An 18,135-nucleotide genomic window follows, 5' to 3' on the forward strand; every position below is an offset into this window, starting at 1 on the left:
ATCATGATCATCTTGTCTGATCTTCTGGACCACTCTTTGGACCTCTATTCCCTCCCAGAGCCAAATGCAGGATGGTTCCTTTCAGTATTTTATCTAGTGCTTTAACTAGTCTAGTTTTAAATAGACCAGACAGTGGAAATCCCACATCTTTTCTTGGCCCTGTAGATCTCACTGTCAGAATGTTTCCTCTGATATTCAACCTCAAGTTACCCCTTCCTTGATTTCATCCCATTCCCCTGAGTTAGACCTCCTTGCATCTCCCCAAATACTCCCTCCCTCCTTGATGTTTCTCTCCCTCCTTCAGGTATTTTTAGATTGTTTTCTTGCTCTCCCAGACCTTGCTTAGCCAAGGTGGGGTTGTTGAGCTTTCCAGGTTTTTGCCCATAAATCATCTCTCTAGTTTCCTAGTCATGATGCGCTAGATTGTGGACCCTGGTGGGCATTTACTCAGGTCAGTTGACCGACTCGCGCCATTTGTCTGAGTAAATGTTCATCCACCTGCGTATGGCTTGTGCGGCTCTTCTGCAATTTGATGGCTGCCACAGACAGTTTCACAAGGCAGGGCCCCATGGGGAATTCCTAGGCACCACACTGGTCAGTATATGACTCCTGTGCTGAGACCTTCAATGTCACACATGTGCCCGGTGTGAAATTGACTATGTCGTGTCAATTGCAAGAAAGAGCGCAGGGGGCCTGACAATTGAATAGCTTAAAATAATTATCTGACCAATATTTTATTCACGCTCCCTGTCTCCAGGTAATTCCGCTTGCACTCAGTGATACACTCTCATTTTTTACTCCTGCATACTCGGAGAGACCCAGTGTAATCGCAATCAATCACACAGCATATTCACTCCATTTTAGACAGCGTGACACCCTGCTTTCCTACTTGGGCATACATTTTTATTAAGTCATTATTGATTAGCATCTCTCTTTTCCAGCTAACTAGGCCACTGTACACTCCTTAGCCAATATAGGGGATCACGCCCAGCAGACAGATCTCTAGGGAAGCAGGAGGGAAAAAAATATTAGACACAGTCCTAGAATTTAGCACGATGGTTTCACCACGGGATTTAAAAACAGAGCACACAGGCTACTGCTGGGATTAACTGAATGCAAATTCTGGGCTCAAGTTGGAAAACAGCTGCTGAAATTCAGAGATTTATCCTGAGTCTGAAAAATGAGGGAGGCACTCACAAGAATGGGGCTTTTCCTCCTTATGAGATTTCGGGAGTTTCCAGCAGGGAACAGGTGTTTGAAAATGTCAACCAGTTTGTTTCTATTCCTCTTCCTACTTGTCAGGGTTGGGGACTGGAGTTTGTGCTCTCCAAATTTTTTTGACGGTCAGGATTGTACATTCTAGGGATCCTGGCAATTCATACCACATAGTTATTTGCAGAGGGAGATGGCCACACATACAAACAAGTTCACCTCTGTAGGACAGGAATGTGCTATGTTTGTGAAACAGAGAGCTGCATTAGCAAAGGGGTATACAAACGCACCCAGCTGTAGCATTGGCTTGTACATCCCATCGGTAACAGAATGCAAATTGCCGGTTGGTTGAGAGAAATACCTGCAGCTCAGCTTTGTCCTTGCTCTGCGGTTGCATTTTATTGCTCCGCAGTTTGCATGAGGGCTACATGTCGGGCACCCTTGACTCATAAGAACCATTTGATCACATAGTTTGCACAAAGGGGGTTGTAGCCTCCGCATTAGGAATCGGCAGGTAGCTCCCATCAACACTTCTGGGACTATGCTGCACAGGGATCAAGGAAGGCCGATGCAGAGAGGGCTGTAGTGAATAAAATAGAAGCTGTTGCTGTATCTTCTGCTTTCCCTTTCCAGCAACACAAGACAGCGAAATGACGACATTAACCGCCAGCTGCTGGCCCGTGCATCCAGCATTACACTTACTCTTAAAGCACATTGCCTGTGAGCTCTTAGCTTGCACAACCATCCAGCGAGTGAATGGGGGTCTGCAGGGGTGTGTATGTTCTGGGGCCTGGTTGGGTGATATGGGGATCTACCAGAATAAAGATAGATATTACCCTATCTGAGATGTCAGTAAAAAGTCTCTTTAAAACACTATAGTACATGCTTTCATTGAATGTTCATTAACATTTTTTTTTCAACTAAGAGGGATGGGTTTGGTTTGGGTTTTTTGGTGGGATTTAAACAGTCCCCTGCAGTTTGTCATCACAATGTTGTCCTTATGTGTGTCGGAGGTCAACTGTAATAACCAGACCGGTCTAGTTTCATTGTCTAAACCTGAGTGAAAAGCAAAGAGGGAAATCGCCACCACTAAGAGCAAGAACTAAATTACTCCAGCAGTCTGAGCACTAGCCTGGGACCCAGGAACTCTTGGCACATTCATAGATCCCAAGGCCAGAAGGGACCATTGTGATGGTCTAGTCTGATCTCTACTATAACACAGGCCAGAGAACGTCTCCCAAACAATTCCTAGAGCAGAGCTTTCAGACAAATATCCAGTCTTGATTTTAAAATTGTGTGATGGAGACTCCACCACAACCCTGGGCAACTTGTTCCAATGGGTCAGTATTTGCATGATCAAATATGTACACCTTATTTCCAGCCTGAAGTTTTCTAGCTTCAGCTTCCAGCCAATTGACCATGTTATACCTGCCTCAGATAGACTGAAAAGCCCATTATTAAATAGTGGTTCCCATGTAAGTACTTATAGACTGTAATAGTCACCCCTTAATCTTCTCTTTAAGCTAAGTAGATTCACTATAAGGCAAACTTTCTTATCCTTTAATCATTCTTTTGGCTCTTCTCTGAAACCTCTCCAATTTATCAACAATACTTCTTGAATTGTGGACACTAGGACTGGACACAGGATTTCAGCAGCACTTGCACCAGTGCCAAATACAGACATAAAATAATCTTTCTACTCCTACTCGAGACTCCACTGTTTACGCCTCCAAGGACCACATTAGCCCTTTTTGCCAAACTGGGAGCTCACGTTCAGTTGATTATCCACCATGACTCCCAAATCTTTTTCAGAGTCTCTGCTTCTCAGCATGGAGTCCCCCAGCCTGCAAGCAAGGGCACCTTTCTTTGTTCCTGGATGTATATACTTACTTTTAGCATAATGAAAACGCATATTTGCTTGCGCCCAGTTTACTGAGTGATCCAGACTGCTCTGACTCAGTGATCTGTCCTCTTCATTATTTACCACTCCCCCAATTTTTGTGCCATCGGCAAACTTTTAAAATATTGGCACAGAATTAGCTTTCTTCCAGTTTTTTGGAACTTCCCCGTGTTCCGAGACTTATTGAAAATCAAAATTAACAGTCCAGCATGCTCCTCAGACAGCTCTTTTAAAACTCTTGGGTGAAAATTAAATGGACTTGCTGGTTTAAAAATGTCTAACTTTAGTAGCAGCTGTTCAACATCCTCGTACTATATTAGTGGAATAGAAAGAGTGTTAAGAGTGGTATTATATGATATGACTACATCTGATTTTTTCCAAATACAGGACAGAAATATTTATAAAACACTTCTACCTTTTCTGCATTACTATTGATAATTCTTCCATTTCCATCTAGTAATGTACCAATACCACTATTAGGATTCTTTTTGTTCCTAATATACTTAAAACACCTCCTGATTATCCTTAAGTCTGCTAGTCCTTCAGTTCCCTTATCAATTTTCTACAATTCCTAGCTTCTGAATTATATTCATTACTATCAACATCCCTTTTCTTCCCCCTGCCTTCACTTCCCCTCTAAACCAGGTTGGTTTTTTTTTTTTTTTTTTTTTTTTTTAAAACTAAGACAGCCTCTTTCCTCAATTGTTGGACTTTGGCTTTTTGGGCAACTAGTAAAGCATTCTTAAACAATTCCCAATCCTCATTCACATTTTTCTGATTAAATTCATCCTCCCCCCCCCCCCTTCATTTGGCTCATAGTTGTTTTCAGCTTTGTGAAATTGGCCCCTTTAAAACACCAAATATAGGTATTACTGGTCTGGACTTTTTTTCTGTTTGTACATTAAGTTACCATTATCTTTTAGTTCTGTGATCAGTTCTTCTTATCTGTCAAGATTAGGTCTAGAAATAGAATTCCCCCAGGTTGGCTGCAGCACTTTGTGAGTTAGGAAATGATAGTCTATAATGTTTAGAAATTCCAAGGATGTTTTAGTACTGGCAACATTAGACCTCCAGCATGTATCCCTCAAATTTATGTCCCCCATGATCACTCAGCTTTCCCCCCCTACACATTGTAGACAAGTGCGTAAGGAGCCGTTATCCTGTGCCCTAATGTGATTTGGTGGTCTGCAGCAGATTCCAACTAACACTCCAGTCTTGTGCTTTATCTGCTAGGACATTGATCCAGAAGCATTCAAGATCATTTTCTTTTGTGTTGTCAGTGGCTCAGAAAAGGGTGATGCCATTTTTTGACGTACAGTGCCCCTCCCCCTCCCCTTTCGCCCACTCAGTCCTTCCTAAATAGGTTATAACCATTGATTTTAACATTCCAATTATGTGAATCATCCCACCACGTTTCAGTAATACCAACTAGATTGAATTTATGCTCATAAATGAGCCATTCCAATTCCTCTTGTTTGTTACCTAGGAGACTAGCATTGGTTTATATGCAATTAAAAGTTCTTCTCTTTATGTCCTTTGGTTCCTTGATTAATTTTGTTCTCAAGGTCTTGAATCTTTTCTGTGTCTTCACTCTTTTTACCCTCTCCTTTTGTTATTAGTTTAACCCCCTCCACAGTACTCTAGCCAGCCTGTCCTCAAGGAGATTTGGTCCCCTGCTACTGAGGTGGAGGCTATCCAAATTATTCAGTTCTCTCCCCCACAAAAGAAGGTGGATCAATGTTCCACAAAACCCAAACCCTCCACCTTACACCGCTTACCTAACCAGCGGTTCACTTCCAGAATCTTCTGCCTTTGGTTGTCTTTTGCTTGTGGGACAGGAAGGCTCTCCAAAATCACTTGGACATTCTTCTGCTTCAGCATGCTTCCAAGTTCTCTGAAGTGATGTTATCTGTGAGCTGTCCCTTGACGCACTATTGTTACTGTCGACATGAACTATCACCAATGGACCCTGACCTGTTCTCTTCAGAAGGCTATTCAATCTTAGAGTGACATCTTGTGTCTTGGCCCTGGGAAGACAGCATCCTGTCCTGTTGTCCACTTGTCCCTTGCAGAATGCTCTTTCAATTCTTCTGAGTATTGAATCCCCAACAAGGATCATCTGTCTTCCTTAGATGGTTGGAGAACTCATTGTGGGCAAGCCTGCTTTTCTTACAGGTTGGGCTGAGCTGCCATCCATAGGTGTGTCCCATACATCTCTCCATTCCCATAGACCAACTGGATCTTGAGAGGTATCTTCTACAGTTTCCACATTGAGGAACTAGTGTCAATTGGAAACTTCTAGCTGTGTGGAATTCCTCCTGGTCCTCTTCTCTCTGGTGGCCACAGCCTGCCCATCTTCATCTGTCTCCACTGGTAAAGAATGCTGACGTGATTTCTTGCGTCTGATGGTTAGGAACTGCCAGGCCTCCTCTCTGACTCCTTGATAGCCAGCTCCTTGCTTCCTTGAGCCTGGCTGTCCAGAAACTTCTCCGCTACTCTGATTCTGAGTAGTGTCTTGAATCCAAGAAACTTTTCCTCGAGCACAGCAACCAACTTGCACTTCATGCACCAGAAGTCCCTTCTGGCTTCAGCTAGGAAAGAAAACATGGCACCTCTGTTGCAGGTCACCACCACTGTTCCATCACTGGCCATCCTGAAATCGCACATAGCGCTGAACCCAGAAGGAAAACCTCACACTCCCTCTCTCATCTCCCCCCGAAACTGTTAGTTGCCTCTGATCATGGCTCTCAAGTTCACCTGGCAAATGACTTTTAATACCAAGTCTCCTGCTTAGCTTAGCTCAGCTCCACCCGACACCACTAGGGTGCGATGAACCTGTCAGACTTCAGATGGCAGGGCTGGTCAAAGCTCCAAAGGGCAGAGCCTTATAAGGCACTAAACAGACCCCCCCCCAGCTGCTTACTTAGGGGCCCATGGTCGCTACACAGCCTGGGCCCAGAGAACAGCCGACCCATAGACGGACCAAATGCACCACTCCCCAAGCCCCACTACCTTCGAGCACCGAGTCCACCTCTGTGTCCTCCAAAATGCTCCTGTTAGTGGCCTGTTGCGGTTCTCGAGTTCACCTAGCAAGTGTCTCGAATGGCCTTGAGCAAACTGTTCCAGTGCCTCAGTTTCTCTCTAGGATTACTGATGCCTAACTTAGCTCACAGGCAGATTTTAATGTAATGGTTGCAAAGCACTGTATGGATTTATGAACCCCCCCCCCCATGGTGATATTAAAAACAGTGGTAAGGAATATTTTAAATGTGAAACCTATCATCGTGCCCCCCCCTTTCATTGCAGGCTGTTGTCTCTCTCTCTAAGCAGGATCGGCTGGCCTTCCTGTATAGTTTTCTAATGAATGATCAGGCCAGATCCACCAGTGGTGTAAATCAGTGCAGCTCCATTGAAGTCAAGGGGCCAGATCCCCAGCAGGTGTTAATTAGTGCAGCTTCCCTGAAGTTGGTGGTGCTATGGAGTTGTAGGCCAGCTGAAGAACTGGCCATTAAGTTCAGAATTGGGTTTGGACACAAAGGGTGACGCTGGTTTGGACACACAGGGTCTGGGATAATTGCTAATAATCAGGGTTTATGCAAAGGATTGGGTATTTATAAACAAGCAGGGAGCCTGGTAGGGTAGCTAGTATTGCACTGGTGGCATGTCTTGCAGTGTTCTCCGCAGACAAGAGAATAAAAAGGCGAATGTCTCCCACCACTTAACTTCAATCAGGAGGCAAGTTAAATGAGACCATTCTAAAGCGTGAAACACCCCATAGAGCAAGAACTGACCTTCCTGAGCAGTGTGGTTTCTGTATTATTTCTCTAAAATATTGGTTGCTTGTTTTTACACTTTGCTGCAGTTCATTTGTGTGGCAGGTGGTTGTGTATGTTTATAGGTGGGACAGGAGGCGGCAGAGCTCCTAGGTTCTATTCCCATCTTTGCGAGGCAAGATACTGCACCCTTGTGCCTCAGTTTCCCCATCTGCCTCACGGGGATGTTGTGAAGCGGAGTGGTTTGTAAAGTGCTCTTAGAGTTTAAAGAAGAGGTCCTAGGGACTGGCAAAAGAATGATTATGCTCTCTGACATGCTTGTCTGTTACAGAAATATAGCCAGAAGGATGGCCCTTGCAAGACCTGGGTTCAAGTCCTAGCTCCCCCACAGCCTTCCTGTGTGACCTGAGGCAAGTCACTTAGACTCAGGCCCTCAAAGGTGTTTAGGTGCCCAACTCCCATTGAGAATCGGTGCCTCAGTTTCCCCTCTGTGCAATGGGGAGACTAGCAGATTTTATAGTAATGGGGGCGCTCTCTTTAACTTACACACTACACTTGTGTCACTAATGTGTTTCTGTCACACAGGAGAAACGGAAGATGGGAAGGCTGGAGGACCACCGATCAGAGGGCAGGACTGTGTGAGAGATGCCTAGCTGAATGATCCTGGTAAGCACTTCTCTCCCCATACAGGAGGGGGAATAAACTATACTGGTATAACTGCATCCATGTTACAGGTTGTATCGCTATTTCAGCAAAAAACCAACAACCCCAAAGCCAAAAACCCAAAACATCCCATAACCGAGCTCGATATACTGGTACAAAAACGCTCTGTAGCCTCGGCCTTAGACTCTGACTCCGCCAGCAGCTGTGGTTCTGAATAAACAAGCCTCCTTTAAGCCGATAGCATCACAGGCGAATTAATCCTCTCTGTAAGCAGTTATCAGAAAGGGATAACTCCCATGGAAGGAGGAAGTGGAGTAACTCCTGTCTCTCCTCTGTGCAGGGAAAGTAGAGACCTTGATGTCCCAATTCCATGGTCCCTGCACAGGTCTGACTCTGCAGTGCAGGCCTGACTGTAACAGCACTGGCTCTTCCAGACACAGATAATCCTACTGGATTGTGTCAAATATAAGCAGCCTGAAGTTCCAGCAACTGGGGGACAAGAATCATCATTGGATACGTTCTTAGCTTCTCGAGAATTGCACCACTTGGCACTCGAGAGAGCCCATGAAGAGGCCCTGGCTTTCTGCCCTCCTGCGTTTTGTTTCCATATTCTTCTCAGAACGGCGCCATGACTTACCGGCTGGTGCCTCTGGGATCACTGCTCCTGATTCATTTTGCACTGGTCATGAAATTCCAACTGCCACCTTGAAAGCCTTACACACCAACGTTGGAGACTGCTTCCTTCACCTCCCGGTTTTCTGGTCTACTAAACCTTTTCCTAGATTCTTGATGCCAGTTCCAACTCTAAAAGCCACTGCCCTATACTGATTGGGAGATAAGCCTGAGACAAAATCCCTGGTTCAAAGATCCTTAGATTTTAGAATAGTTTGGCCCCACGTCCAAACTTTACAGCTGGCCCTGTACGGGGCCAAACACAACCCCCAGGTCTAAACATTCCTGAGCCATGGGAAAGCTCAGATCCCAGAGTCAGCATCACTGTTGGACTCTCTCAAGAGACTGGTCTGGCTTCTGTTCTTCACCAAGTGGGTGTTTTTCAAGCATTGTTTGGGATTTGCAGCTTTCTCTGCTGCTCCAAACTGAGCTGCCCTAGGTAAGGATTTCCTAGGTCTCCTCTACTAAAGCTAGGTTACGTGCCTGCTGCTACTTCACACATTTCTGAGTGCTACAGTATTCAACACATTCAAAGCCAGCCCAAGTCAAGTTCCCTCTGAAGTGAAAGATGGTCAGGTTTTCTGTACATGCTCTCCCTTTCCTCCCACTCCTCCTCTTTTCTTCTGCAGTTTTCACTATGATTTTTTTCTCCACTTAAATCTCCATTTCCCTCTTCTCCACTCATTCCCCGATGGCCCCGCGTTCTGCCCTTTAAGTCCCCCTCCTTCCTCTCCCCTTCCCCCCCCCACATGGTGGCATTCTACAAGAGGGCAAGGGGCAGACAGAGCCATTCTGTTGCCTTGTCCTCCCAGTAGTGGGGCTGGAGTGAGGTCTGGTGAGGCGGACGCTAGCCTGGGATAAATACATTTGACTGAGAGGTGCTCTGCTACGTGATAATAGGAGCCATATACCTTTAGAATGAGGGGCAGTGGGTGAATTTGGCCGAACAGTTGGGCCTCATTAGTCACTCTATCTTGGGTTGCGAAAGAACATTTTTTAACATTGTTCTTTCACTGGTTTTGATTTTTCTTTGCATTTTGCTCCGTACGGAGGATGAAACTAGACCAGTCAGTTTCAGCTGCTGTTTCCAGACAATTTTCGCTTTTTAGCGAACCCTGCCGTGTTTGGGTTGGGAGCACCGCAGGGGGAATGTTCAGGTCCACCCAAACCTTGGGGTTGAAATGAAAAAGAAAACAGGGGAAGCATTTCAATTTCACACAGGTTTTGTGAAAGTCAGTTCAGTCCTCAGTGGCCGTACTTGATAGCAGCTATAGAATCCAGCAAATGATGGGGAGAAGGTGATGGTGATTCCCAGTTAGGGTAGCCTACAAACTATAGCCTCATTAGGGGGTGGGCTGTGAATTGGGGCATGTCTAGTCCCCATGGTCAGCTGACATTCACACGGACATGAGCAGCAAATACTAGCTCATTGATTTTTGGGTCTGCATGTTTTTCCTGCTCAGAGGATAAGCAAGGCAGACTTAAGGGCATGTCCTCCTATTCGAATCCTTTCCTGGCCAGGGCTTCTTGCCGCCAAAGACCCAGTGGGCAGAGTCTCTGCTCCCTTCACCTTGCTGTCTTGTCTGGGGAATGATTGGGCTTTAAATATATCTTTTTTTCATAGGCAAGTCATGAATGGAGATATTTCCCCCCCTTTCTTTTGTTAAGGTGGACACAGCCACAAGGGCTGGAAAATAATGGACAGCAGAGGAGAGTTTTTAAGAGGACATGAAAGTTATTGTCTATAGGCCTCGATTCTCTCCCCACCCGCAGGCAGTTCTTGGAATCTACCTCAAAAATGCCAGTCACTGGATTCCAAAGCTGCAATAGCTTCTGTGTGTTGAGTCGAGTTTCTGAAACTTTGTATCCTTCCTAACCGGCTGGAAAGAAATCGCTCTATTAGACAAACTCTGGTTCTGAGGGAATGAACAAATAGAGCTTCAGCTACCCTGCTGGCATGTGGTGTAAATACTTAATTTGTGTTACAGTATGTGACAATACATATGATCCGATTTAATCACCTGGACTAGCCAAGGATCCAGGCCTAGCAAACACAACTTAGAAACCATTAAATCACATAGAATTCATTCATACTTTAAAATAAGCTTTATTTTTTTTTAATATTTTTATATTTGCATCCATGCCTTCAAGGACTCTTCCCCACTCACATGGGAAAAGTTAAATCTAATGTTACCCATAATTCATATGCTATTAATTGTAGTTTTCTTTTAAATAAATCATCCTCTTAGTAACTTTTTTAGAATTATTTCCTAATTTAGAAAAGCTGAAATGAAAAGGAAACTACTAAAATAACCAGGAGTTTTGCTTGCTTGTTTTTAAATTATAAAAACACAAGAGGGGGGAAAAATGTATAAAGATGGTCCTCTGCAGAGAAGGATGCCACAGGGTTGTTCTCCCCCACCCCAGTTTGGGACAGATCCCCATTGCAAAGCAGTGCAGGTATTTAAAGCTGCTTTCCCTAACCCGCTGTGGTTCTCCAGATTGTTGTTAGAAGGAAATGTAACATGGGGGTATTTTGTGTTTTAATTTCATAATTAAAGACCAAATATCCCTTTCAAACAGGGTGCACGTATTGGAATTAAAAAAATACACAATATTTTATTAAATAATCTTAAAGTTAAGAGCGTAAAATTGTATTGTAAGCATTAAAGCACGACACACTGTATTTTGTAGTAACCAGATAGCCGTGCATGTTAGTGGAAAGAAAAAAAAAATCACAGATTTTGAAGAGAGCCTAATGGATTTAGGAGCACAAGTCCCCAGTAAAAAGCATGGGCTTTGTGCTTATAAATCTTTTAGGTGCACTGGCAAAAGTCTCTGCCCCCCCAATAAACCAGAATTTAGAAGAGAATGAACAGACATGGTTTCAGAAGCAACTGCATCAAATTACCTGATCTTTCCAAAATGGACATTTGTTTGCCTGTGAAGCAGAGTTAGAAGGAAACAATGCCCCACACTAAGGGTTGAAGAGATGCAACTGCCAGCTTTGCTTACCTGGGGGCACCAACGCTATTAGACTGCTCCACTGTGGGATGAATGACAGGAGTGGCCCAGACCCAGACCAGTGTTCTTACAGACAAAATAAATATTCCTGGCCCGAGTTAAGAGCATTGGATACAGAACAGTTTTCCAGTGTTCCCCAAGTGTCTGATCGAACGCTGTAGCCTGATATTTACAATCGGACTCACTCCCAACTTTACTCTGGAGTCTTAGGTTCCCATTCAACAAAGCACAACTTTAAGCAGGTGTTTAAACCACATTGAAATCAATGAGACTTAAGCACTTTCCTGCAAAGAGATGGATTGCTGAATCAGGGCCTTGGTTCCTTAAGACACGCTTTATCCCCCTTTCTTATTAATAACCCAAATGAATCCAGTATATAGGAAAAGCCGCAGACGTGAGGCAAAAACTAATTGTATGTTTCTGTGGACAGAAAATACAATCAAAGAAAAGGTCAGTGCTTCCTTCCAAACCCACGCAGTACTGAAAAGGCCGGTCTGCTTTGCAGTCTAACATTTTCCTCCACATTATTCCATAATAAATATCTCTGTTGCTCTTTTCCAATATGTTGAGCATTTTTTTTTTAATAGTTTTAGATAAAGATATCTGACCTGGTTATACTTCCTATATAGGAATCTGGCTCCCCGATCCTGCTGTCTGGATTGACTGCGGGATAGGGGAACGTACACCATGTTAGCACGAGAGACAGAAATGCAACAGAAATTCATTTGGAAAAAAACCCACCAAGACACATAGAAAAATGGATTCTCTCAGCTTCTACCCAATCCTACCCTAGCTCTGCAGGCAGCAGTTTAATAGAACAGTTCGGTATAAACATACCCTCCCATCCCCATCCAAACCATTGTGGGAAAAATATAAATTCCAATCTGTATGCAATAATTTAGTTAGAATAGCTCTTCTGGATTTGCGCAAATAAATTAAACTAAACAATCAAAGGAAAGTTAAACCATCATTCCAGGCTGGCAGGCATTAAGAAGAGAACAGTGTTGCCTCCTGAGATTTTGGCCAGGAAGACGTCACACTGAGTGAGATTTTAAGGTCTTTCTGGAAAGGCAGAGCCTAACGGTTTTTGTAACTCAGGTGCACCCTGTGAATAGGATACTGTCCCCTCCAACCCCCAACTTTTAGAACATACCAGATACAGAATGCACCAACATGAGGGGCTCAAGAAAACAGCGGTTTTTGGACAAGAGACGTCACAAGCACAAAGTGCACAATATTGTTGTTATTTACAAGTACACAGCAGTCCTTCAAGTTTCAAGTTTCATTAAGAAGAAAAAAATAAAAATCAAAAACCAAAAGAAACCAAACCAAACAAAAAAGAAACAAAACGAGAGGATTACAACACAACTGCATCGCTCCAAAGACAACAGTTAACAGAGTCACACACAGGCTTTGTTTGTAGTACGTACATCAGTTACAGAAGTGGCGACGCAGAGGGAAAAGGCTCACTTCCTTTTTTAGTTAGATGCATCCGCGCACACACAACCACACACCCACGCACGCACACCGGCAGCAGAGGAAGGAGGCGAGCTACCAGCTTGGGGAGGGGAAGGGTCACCAGTCTGCGTCTTCCTCTATGTAATAATCGGGAGCAGTACCATCAAAGAGGCCCGGGTCTAGGGATTTCCGCTGCTTCCCTCTGGCAAATACCCTGGAGATGGAACCAAACCCCATCTTCTCTTTCTTCTTTTTTCGTTTTTGGTCTTCGAGGTCCTCTAGAGACTGCAAAGCGGAGGGAGAAGAAAGAAGGGGAAATAACATGAGTGTCGACAATAAACAGCCTGGGGAGAGAAGGTGCTGAGGTGGGGCAGGAACCATATGAGGGAAAGGAGACGATCCAGAGACTCCATGGAGGCCACTGGGGACTGCTATAGCTATTGGTTTTATGTGGAAAGTGCCCAGATGCTATGGTGATGAGCAGCCGGCTAAAACGCCAAGATGGGTCACTTTCAAAAATCTCCATCTAAGACTGGGAAATACACAGACATCCAAATTCCTTTGGGGGCTTTAAATATCTCAGCCTTGATCACTAGGACAGGGGGATGGTCCAGGCCTTCTGGAGAATGCCTACACAATCAGCAAAAGCGCTCAAGCTGGAGCTCCCGTAATGTAAATGAGAAGGGGCTGCTGGCGGGGGCCCTCAATTCTGGAATTTGCTCCCCACCCTCCGGTCCACAAAAGCCCGGAGTTGTTGCTCTTCCAGGCAAGCTGGTAAGGAGCCTGTGGGTTGAGGTGGAGAAGTTTATGGGCTGTCCCTGGCCTATCTATGTTATTTTTCACTTACAGGTTAGGCACCCTGAGCAGAGGGTAGGTGCCTATTGGTGTATTTTAAAATGTGAAGAAATTAATAAGGGCCTAATTTGATGTCACTGAAGGCTAACTGGGCTTTGGTTTGGCCCCTGTACCTGGACTGTCTCTTATCCTAACTAATAACCATAATATGTATTTACATAGTATCCATGCATTGGAGATGTTATTAAAATTAATAGTACTTTGTGAAAAGGCAACGGGGTCTAGTAAATTCCAGCACCAGCGTGAGGGGAAAAGAATCCAGCCCCAATAACCCCCTTTCCTGCAATCCAAAAGCAATCAACTTCAGCCTAAGGAAGTGGGATCTGAGCCTGCTCTCATTGTAGCAAAAGACTCATTCAACTCAATGGGAGCCAGAGTGGAGCTTTAAGTGGAAGGATGCTACAGAGGAACTGGGGAGAGGATTGCAGACGAATAGGATGGAAGTTCTTGTTTTCTTAAATCCGGGTGCATTGCTTTGTGCAGAATGTAGCCTAGCTGGATGCGCTTTTACATAACCCCATGGACTCACCGACCTGTACTTTAACCTAGGCTAGAACACTAGAGCCAGACAGAACAAGCTCAAAACTTGGTCCCCTTTGTCAGAAAGCCTATGGAAACTTTTGAGCAAACCTGGGAGGATTTAGTGGAGTCAAGATTTCACCCTCGGAAGTGGGTGTTTTGCCACTTACTTCAAGGGGACCAGGTTTCACACTGGGCTTAGTGAGGGGGGTTCTGCGGGTAAAATAGGAGAGTCGTTTGACTGAGGTCTGCCTTGAAGCTCTGGGTTTACTCAAACCAGAGACAGGACTCTAAAGCCCAGATCCTCAAAAGAATGTAGGTGTCTAACTCCCATTGAAACCTAAATACCTTTGGGGATCTGGGTCAAAGTTATTACAGCTGGATTTTGACCACCACAAGTATTCCTGGGGTTCGGGGGTGTCAGTGTTTGGACCTGGGGTTTTGGAGCGGCTTGTTTATATTTGGAAGACCACAGAGTTCAGGAATAGCTGGGGCACAGGCCCATCTGCAATCCAAACCCCCAGGTGTGTGAATCCACATGGGCGATGTTCACACAAACCCTTGTGAAGGGAAATCTCTGAGTCTAAAGGAGGTGTTTTAACCGTTTCTTCTCTCTCATCAACCTTCTCCCCTCTTGTTTTTCTTTAGTAGCAGCGGGCTCTAACGTGGAGACAGATCAGCCATTGCTTTTGCTTTTCAGACCGCAAGGTGTGGTTTACTTGAAACTTTCTTTCCAAATAAAGTGTCTTGAAGTTAAAAAACACTGAGTCAAGGAGCAAATGCCAGCACCAGTGTCTCACTCCAGAAGAGGTAAATCTGTGCAAATGGCTGGTGCGGAATGAGTCTACGGTCCTGTCTGCTAAGGACATTTACAACAGTGTAGCTATTTCAGTGCAGTTACCCAGTGCAAGCTCCTAAGGTATCTGGCTCCGCAGCTGCAGCTTACTGCAGGATGATGATGTATCAGATGAAGCCCTTGTGAGGCTGGTGCAGCACATCATTTAGTTACACCACTGCAAATTTCTTTAATGTAGACAAAGCCTCAGTTACTTTTGTTTCCACCGTTCTGCACCCAGCTGCCTGAACCCAGCATAGCGAGCTCATGCCGCTGCTTGCCCCTGCCTGTTCGGCCAGGGCTATGCTCCTTTTAGTGCACTAGCGGCTCCTTGAGCTAGCAGGAGCGTGTCTAATGAGAGCTGCCAATCACCCCCCCCCCCTCGCCCCTGGTGTAGACGTAGCCTACGTTGGCGTAACAGATACCGAGCAGCTGGCAGAAGGTGCAATTTACGCCAGACTGGACTCTTCTGCATGTGACCTTGCGGGTCCCTCCCCCTCTCTGGAAAAGGCAACTGCTATTCCCTATATCGGCCACTCTCTCCCACCTCCTCGACTACAGCTGGGCCGGGGTCAGAGGGTTTGGCTCTGGATCCAAAGTTGAGGGCTGCTCAAATCCAGAGTTTTGATTCAGGCCCATTTCCAAAACTGACACATGTTACCAGTCGTGGTCTACCTATAGACTTGCAATATACCTATTAGGCATGGCACGTGACTCTAGCCTCTGCACCCTGTGTGTGCATCAGCCACGCTGCGCACTAGTAAACTGTATTTCATTAGGAGATTGGTCAAGAAAGGCAATTGGTTTCCTACCTGTACAATTGGGTTGTGCAAGTTCTTCTGTACCGGGCCAGGACTATCCCCCTACCGGTAGAAGGAGACAGATCACATTGAAACAGCATAAACACAGCCCTAGTACCACCCAGCACTGTTAGAGGAAAACTGGCCCAGGGATACAAATGCCCAGCCAGGAGCTCTCTCTCTGGAGATCCTGCTTGTTTCTGGGCTTCAGAGCATTAGCTGGTGCAAAGTTGCTGCTGTTTAATGCTGAAGCCAATTCTTTTGGGGAAGGAGAAGAGGGGTTTGGGAAAAGAAGATCATGCTGACGCAGGTAAAACTGTATGTCCCCTGTTATTTTATAGCCACATAGACTAGGCTAAGGGCAACCAAGAGGGAAATTCAAACATGGTTTTGGAAAAGTCAGAATCTCAGACTAAAGAAGGGTGCATCCGCTGAACTCAACCAAACTTCCTTGAACTGAGACAAGATTCATATAACCCTTTGTTCTTATGACTCCTGCACCTGTGTCTCATCTTTGCAAACCAGAGAAATGTCTGAGAAACACCCAAACTTTGGGGTGCTTCTCAGGGCCCAGATGCACTCTCCCAACCCCCACATTAGTAACAAAAATAAAATCCAGACAAATGCAGACATTTCGGTCCAGGTCCCTTTCCCCTTTGGGTGACAGGTCAAGGAACTAAAGAGGAAAAATTTAATCTGGAGCCACTATTTATGCTGTTCCCAGCTGGTCTGCCTCTGCCTGTTGGCACGGGGCTAATGCCATTGGCTCTGGACGGGTATAGGAAATGCCACAGATTGTCACATTAATTCATGTCAGGCCAGGTTTGAAGGCAATGGATTTAAGTTACACATTGGCGAGCAGGGGGAAAGGAGCATGCATTGGTGAAACAGACATGCCAAGTGACCAAACTGGTGTGAAGATGGGTCTGCTTTACTACCACTTCTCAGCTCTTTATTACACCCCTCTCTTCTGGCCCCCTAAGCATGGAGTTTACACCAGCTTACACTCCCTTAGACTGAGATCTGCTCCCTGAACTCAGATCCCCTCTGACTCGTATCTTGATTCAAATGCCACAGGTACTGGAGGTAATTGGTCAAGCAAAAATGTAACGAAGAGGACTGAAGCTAGCCCCTCGTTAACGAGGAGGGATGTGCCTGACTATTACCAATTAGTAATGAATCATTATTATTTGTACAGCACTGCCAGGGTGCTGGATGCTTTATGCGGGAATGGTCCAGGACTCAATGGGAAATGGCCTTATCAGCTCGCATAAGGATTTGGGAAGCTGCCTCATATTCTGCCCATTTGTGTTTAGACGCAGCTAGGAAGCACCATCGGGGGGGGGGGGGGGGGAGAGAGAGAGAGAGAGAGAGAGAGAGTGAGTGAGTGTATTTCAAATGGGAGGAACAGCCAACGTGAAAGCATAACTGTCAAACTACAAACGCCACACAAATAAATCTGCTCACTAAAAGTTAGCTCTAAGGGTTTGTCTCCACAGCAAGTTATTCCAGATTAGCTATTATTCCTGATTAATGCCATGTGTGGATGCCCTTGTTCCAGAATAAGAGCACTTTATTGTGAATTAGTTTAATCCAGTTGGTCCCTTCTGTAGTAAAGCTCCTTAAACTAACTTGGCAGCAGGCACTCTTGGGGCTTGTTTACACAAACAGTTAGTGCATGGTAAACTGAGGTGAAAGTCTACCTCGCACTAGCCTGCTGCACACTCACTGGCAGTCTGAACTCTGCTGTCGTGCACTGAAAGTTCCCTAATGCACTTTAATCTGCTCCCATTTCGAAGAGGGGCAGCTCAAAGCACACCAAGGAACTGCTGGTGCCCAGCAGCAGGGTCTATTTTGGACACAGTGCCTGGCAGGCTAGAAATAGGTAGATTTACATCCCAGCTTGCCGTGAACTGCTGGTCTAGACAAGCCTGTATTTGGGAATCAGGAATAGTTAATCTGCTTTAAATTCATACCGTACCTTATTCAGGATTAATTTTCATGTGCAGACAAGCCCTAAGAGAGAGCTTGTGCCACACACCCCATTGGTCTCCCTGCCAGCAAGAGGCTCGGTGAGCCTCAGCTGTGAGGGGGAGCTTTGGAGATGCCAATGTCTCTAGGAGCGAGACAAATGCTACCCCCTCATTTCACACAGGTCACTTGAGAGCGATCAGATGCTGCCTTACAGATGTGAGCTGGATTTTAATTGGTGACCCACAGCTAAAGGGTCTGTTATCAATACACTGAACCAGACAGTTCTCACACACTGTTCTTCTGACTGCACAGTGCAGACACTCCCCCCTCCTGCCCCCATCTCTCTCTCTTTCATTGCAGTGGGGCAATCGCCTGAGGGGCTTGGAGATTGTTCTCTCATTCCTATATGGTTGCCTTAGTCAGCAGGGCTCTCTTATCTGGCAAATGCTC

General features: G+C 45.3%; 1 protein-coding gene across 9 annotated transcripts in view; it reads right to left on the bottom strand.

The window, feature by feature from the left end:
- KAZN (kazrin, periplakin interacting protein) overlaps nt 1–18,135 on the bottom strand; it is a 712,699-nt gene that overhangs the window by 42,366 nt on the left and 652,198 nt on the right. For all 9 annotated transcript variants that reach the window (XM_074934070.1, XM_074934068.1, XM_074934073.1 and 6 more), the window contains 2 exons: nt 15,724–15,774; nt 12,864–12,987 (listed from right to left, as the gene is read on the bottom strand). In XM_074934070.1, the coding sequence (XP_074790171.1) occupies nt 12,864–12,987; nt 15,724–15,774 (175 nt within the window). The remainder of the gene's footprint in view (nt 1–12,863; nt 12,988–15,723; nt 15,775–18,135) is intronic.

Source organism: Natator depressus, chromosome 18 (genome assembly GCF_965152275.1).
Source record: "Natator depressus isolate rNatDep1 chromosome 18, rNatDep2.hap1, whole genome shotgun sequence".
In the NCBI taxonomy this organism is placed as follows: Eukaryota; Metazoa; Chordata; order Testudines; family Cheloniidae; genus Natator; species Natator depressus.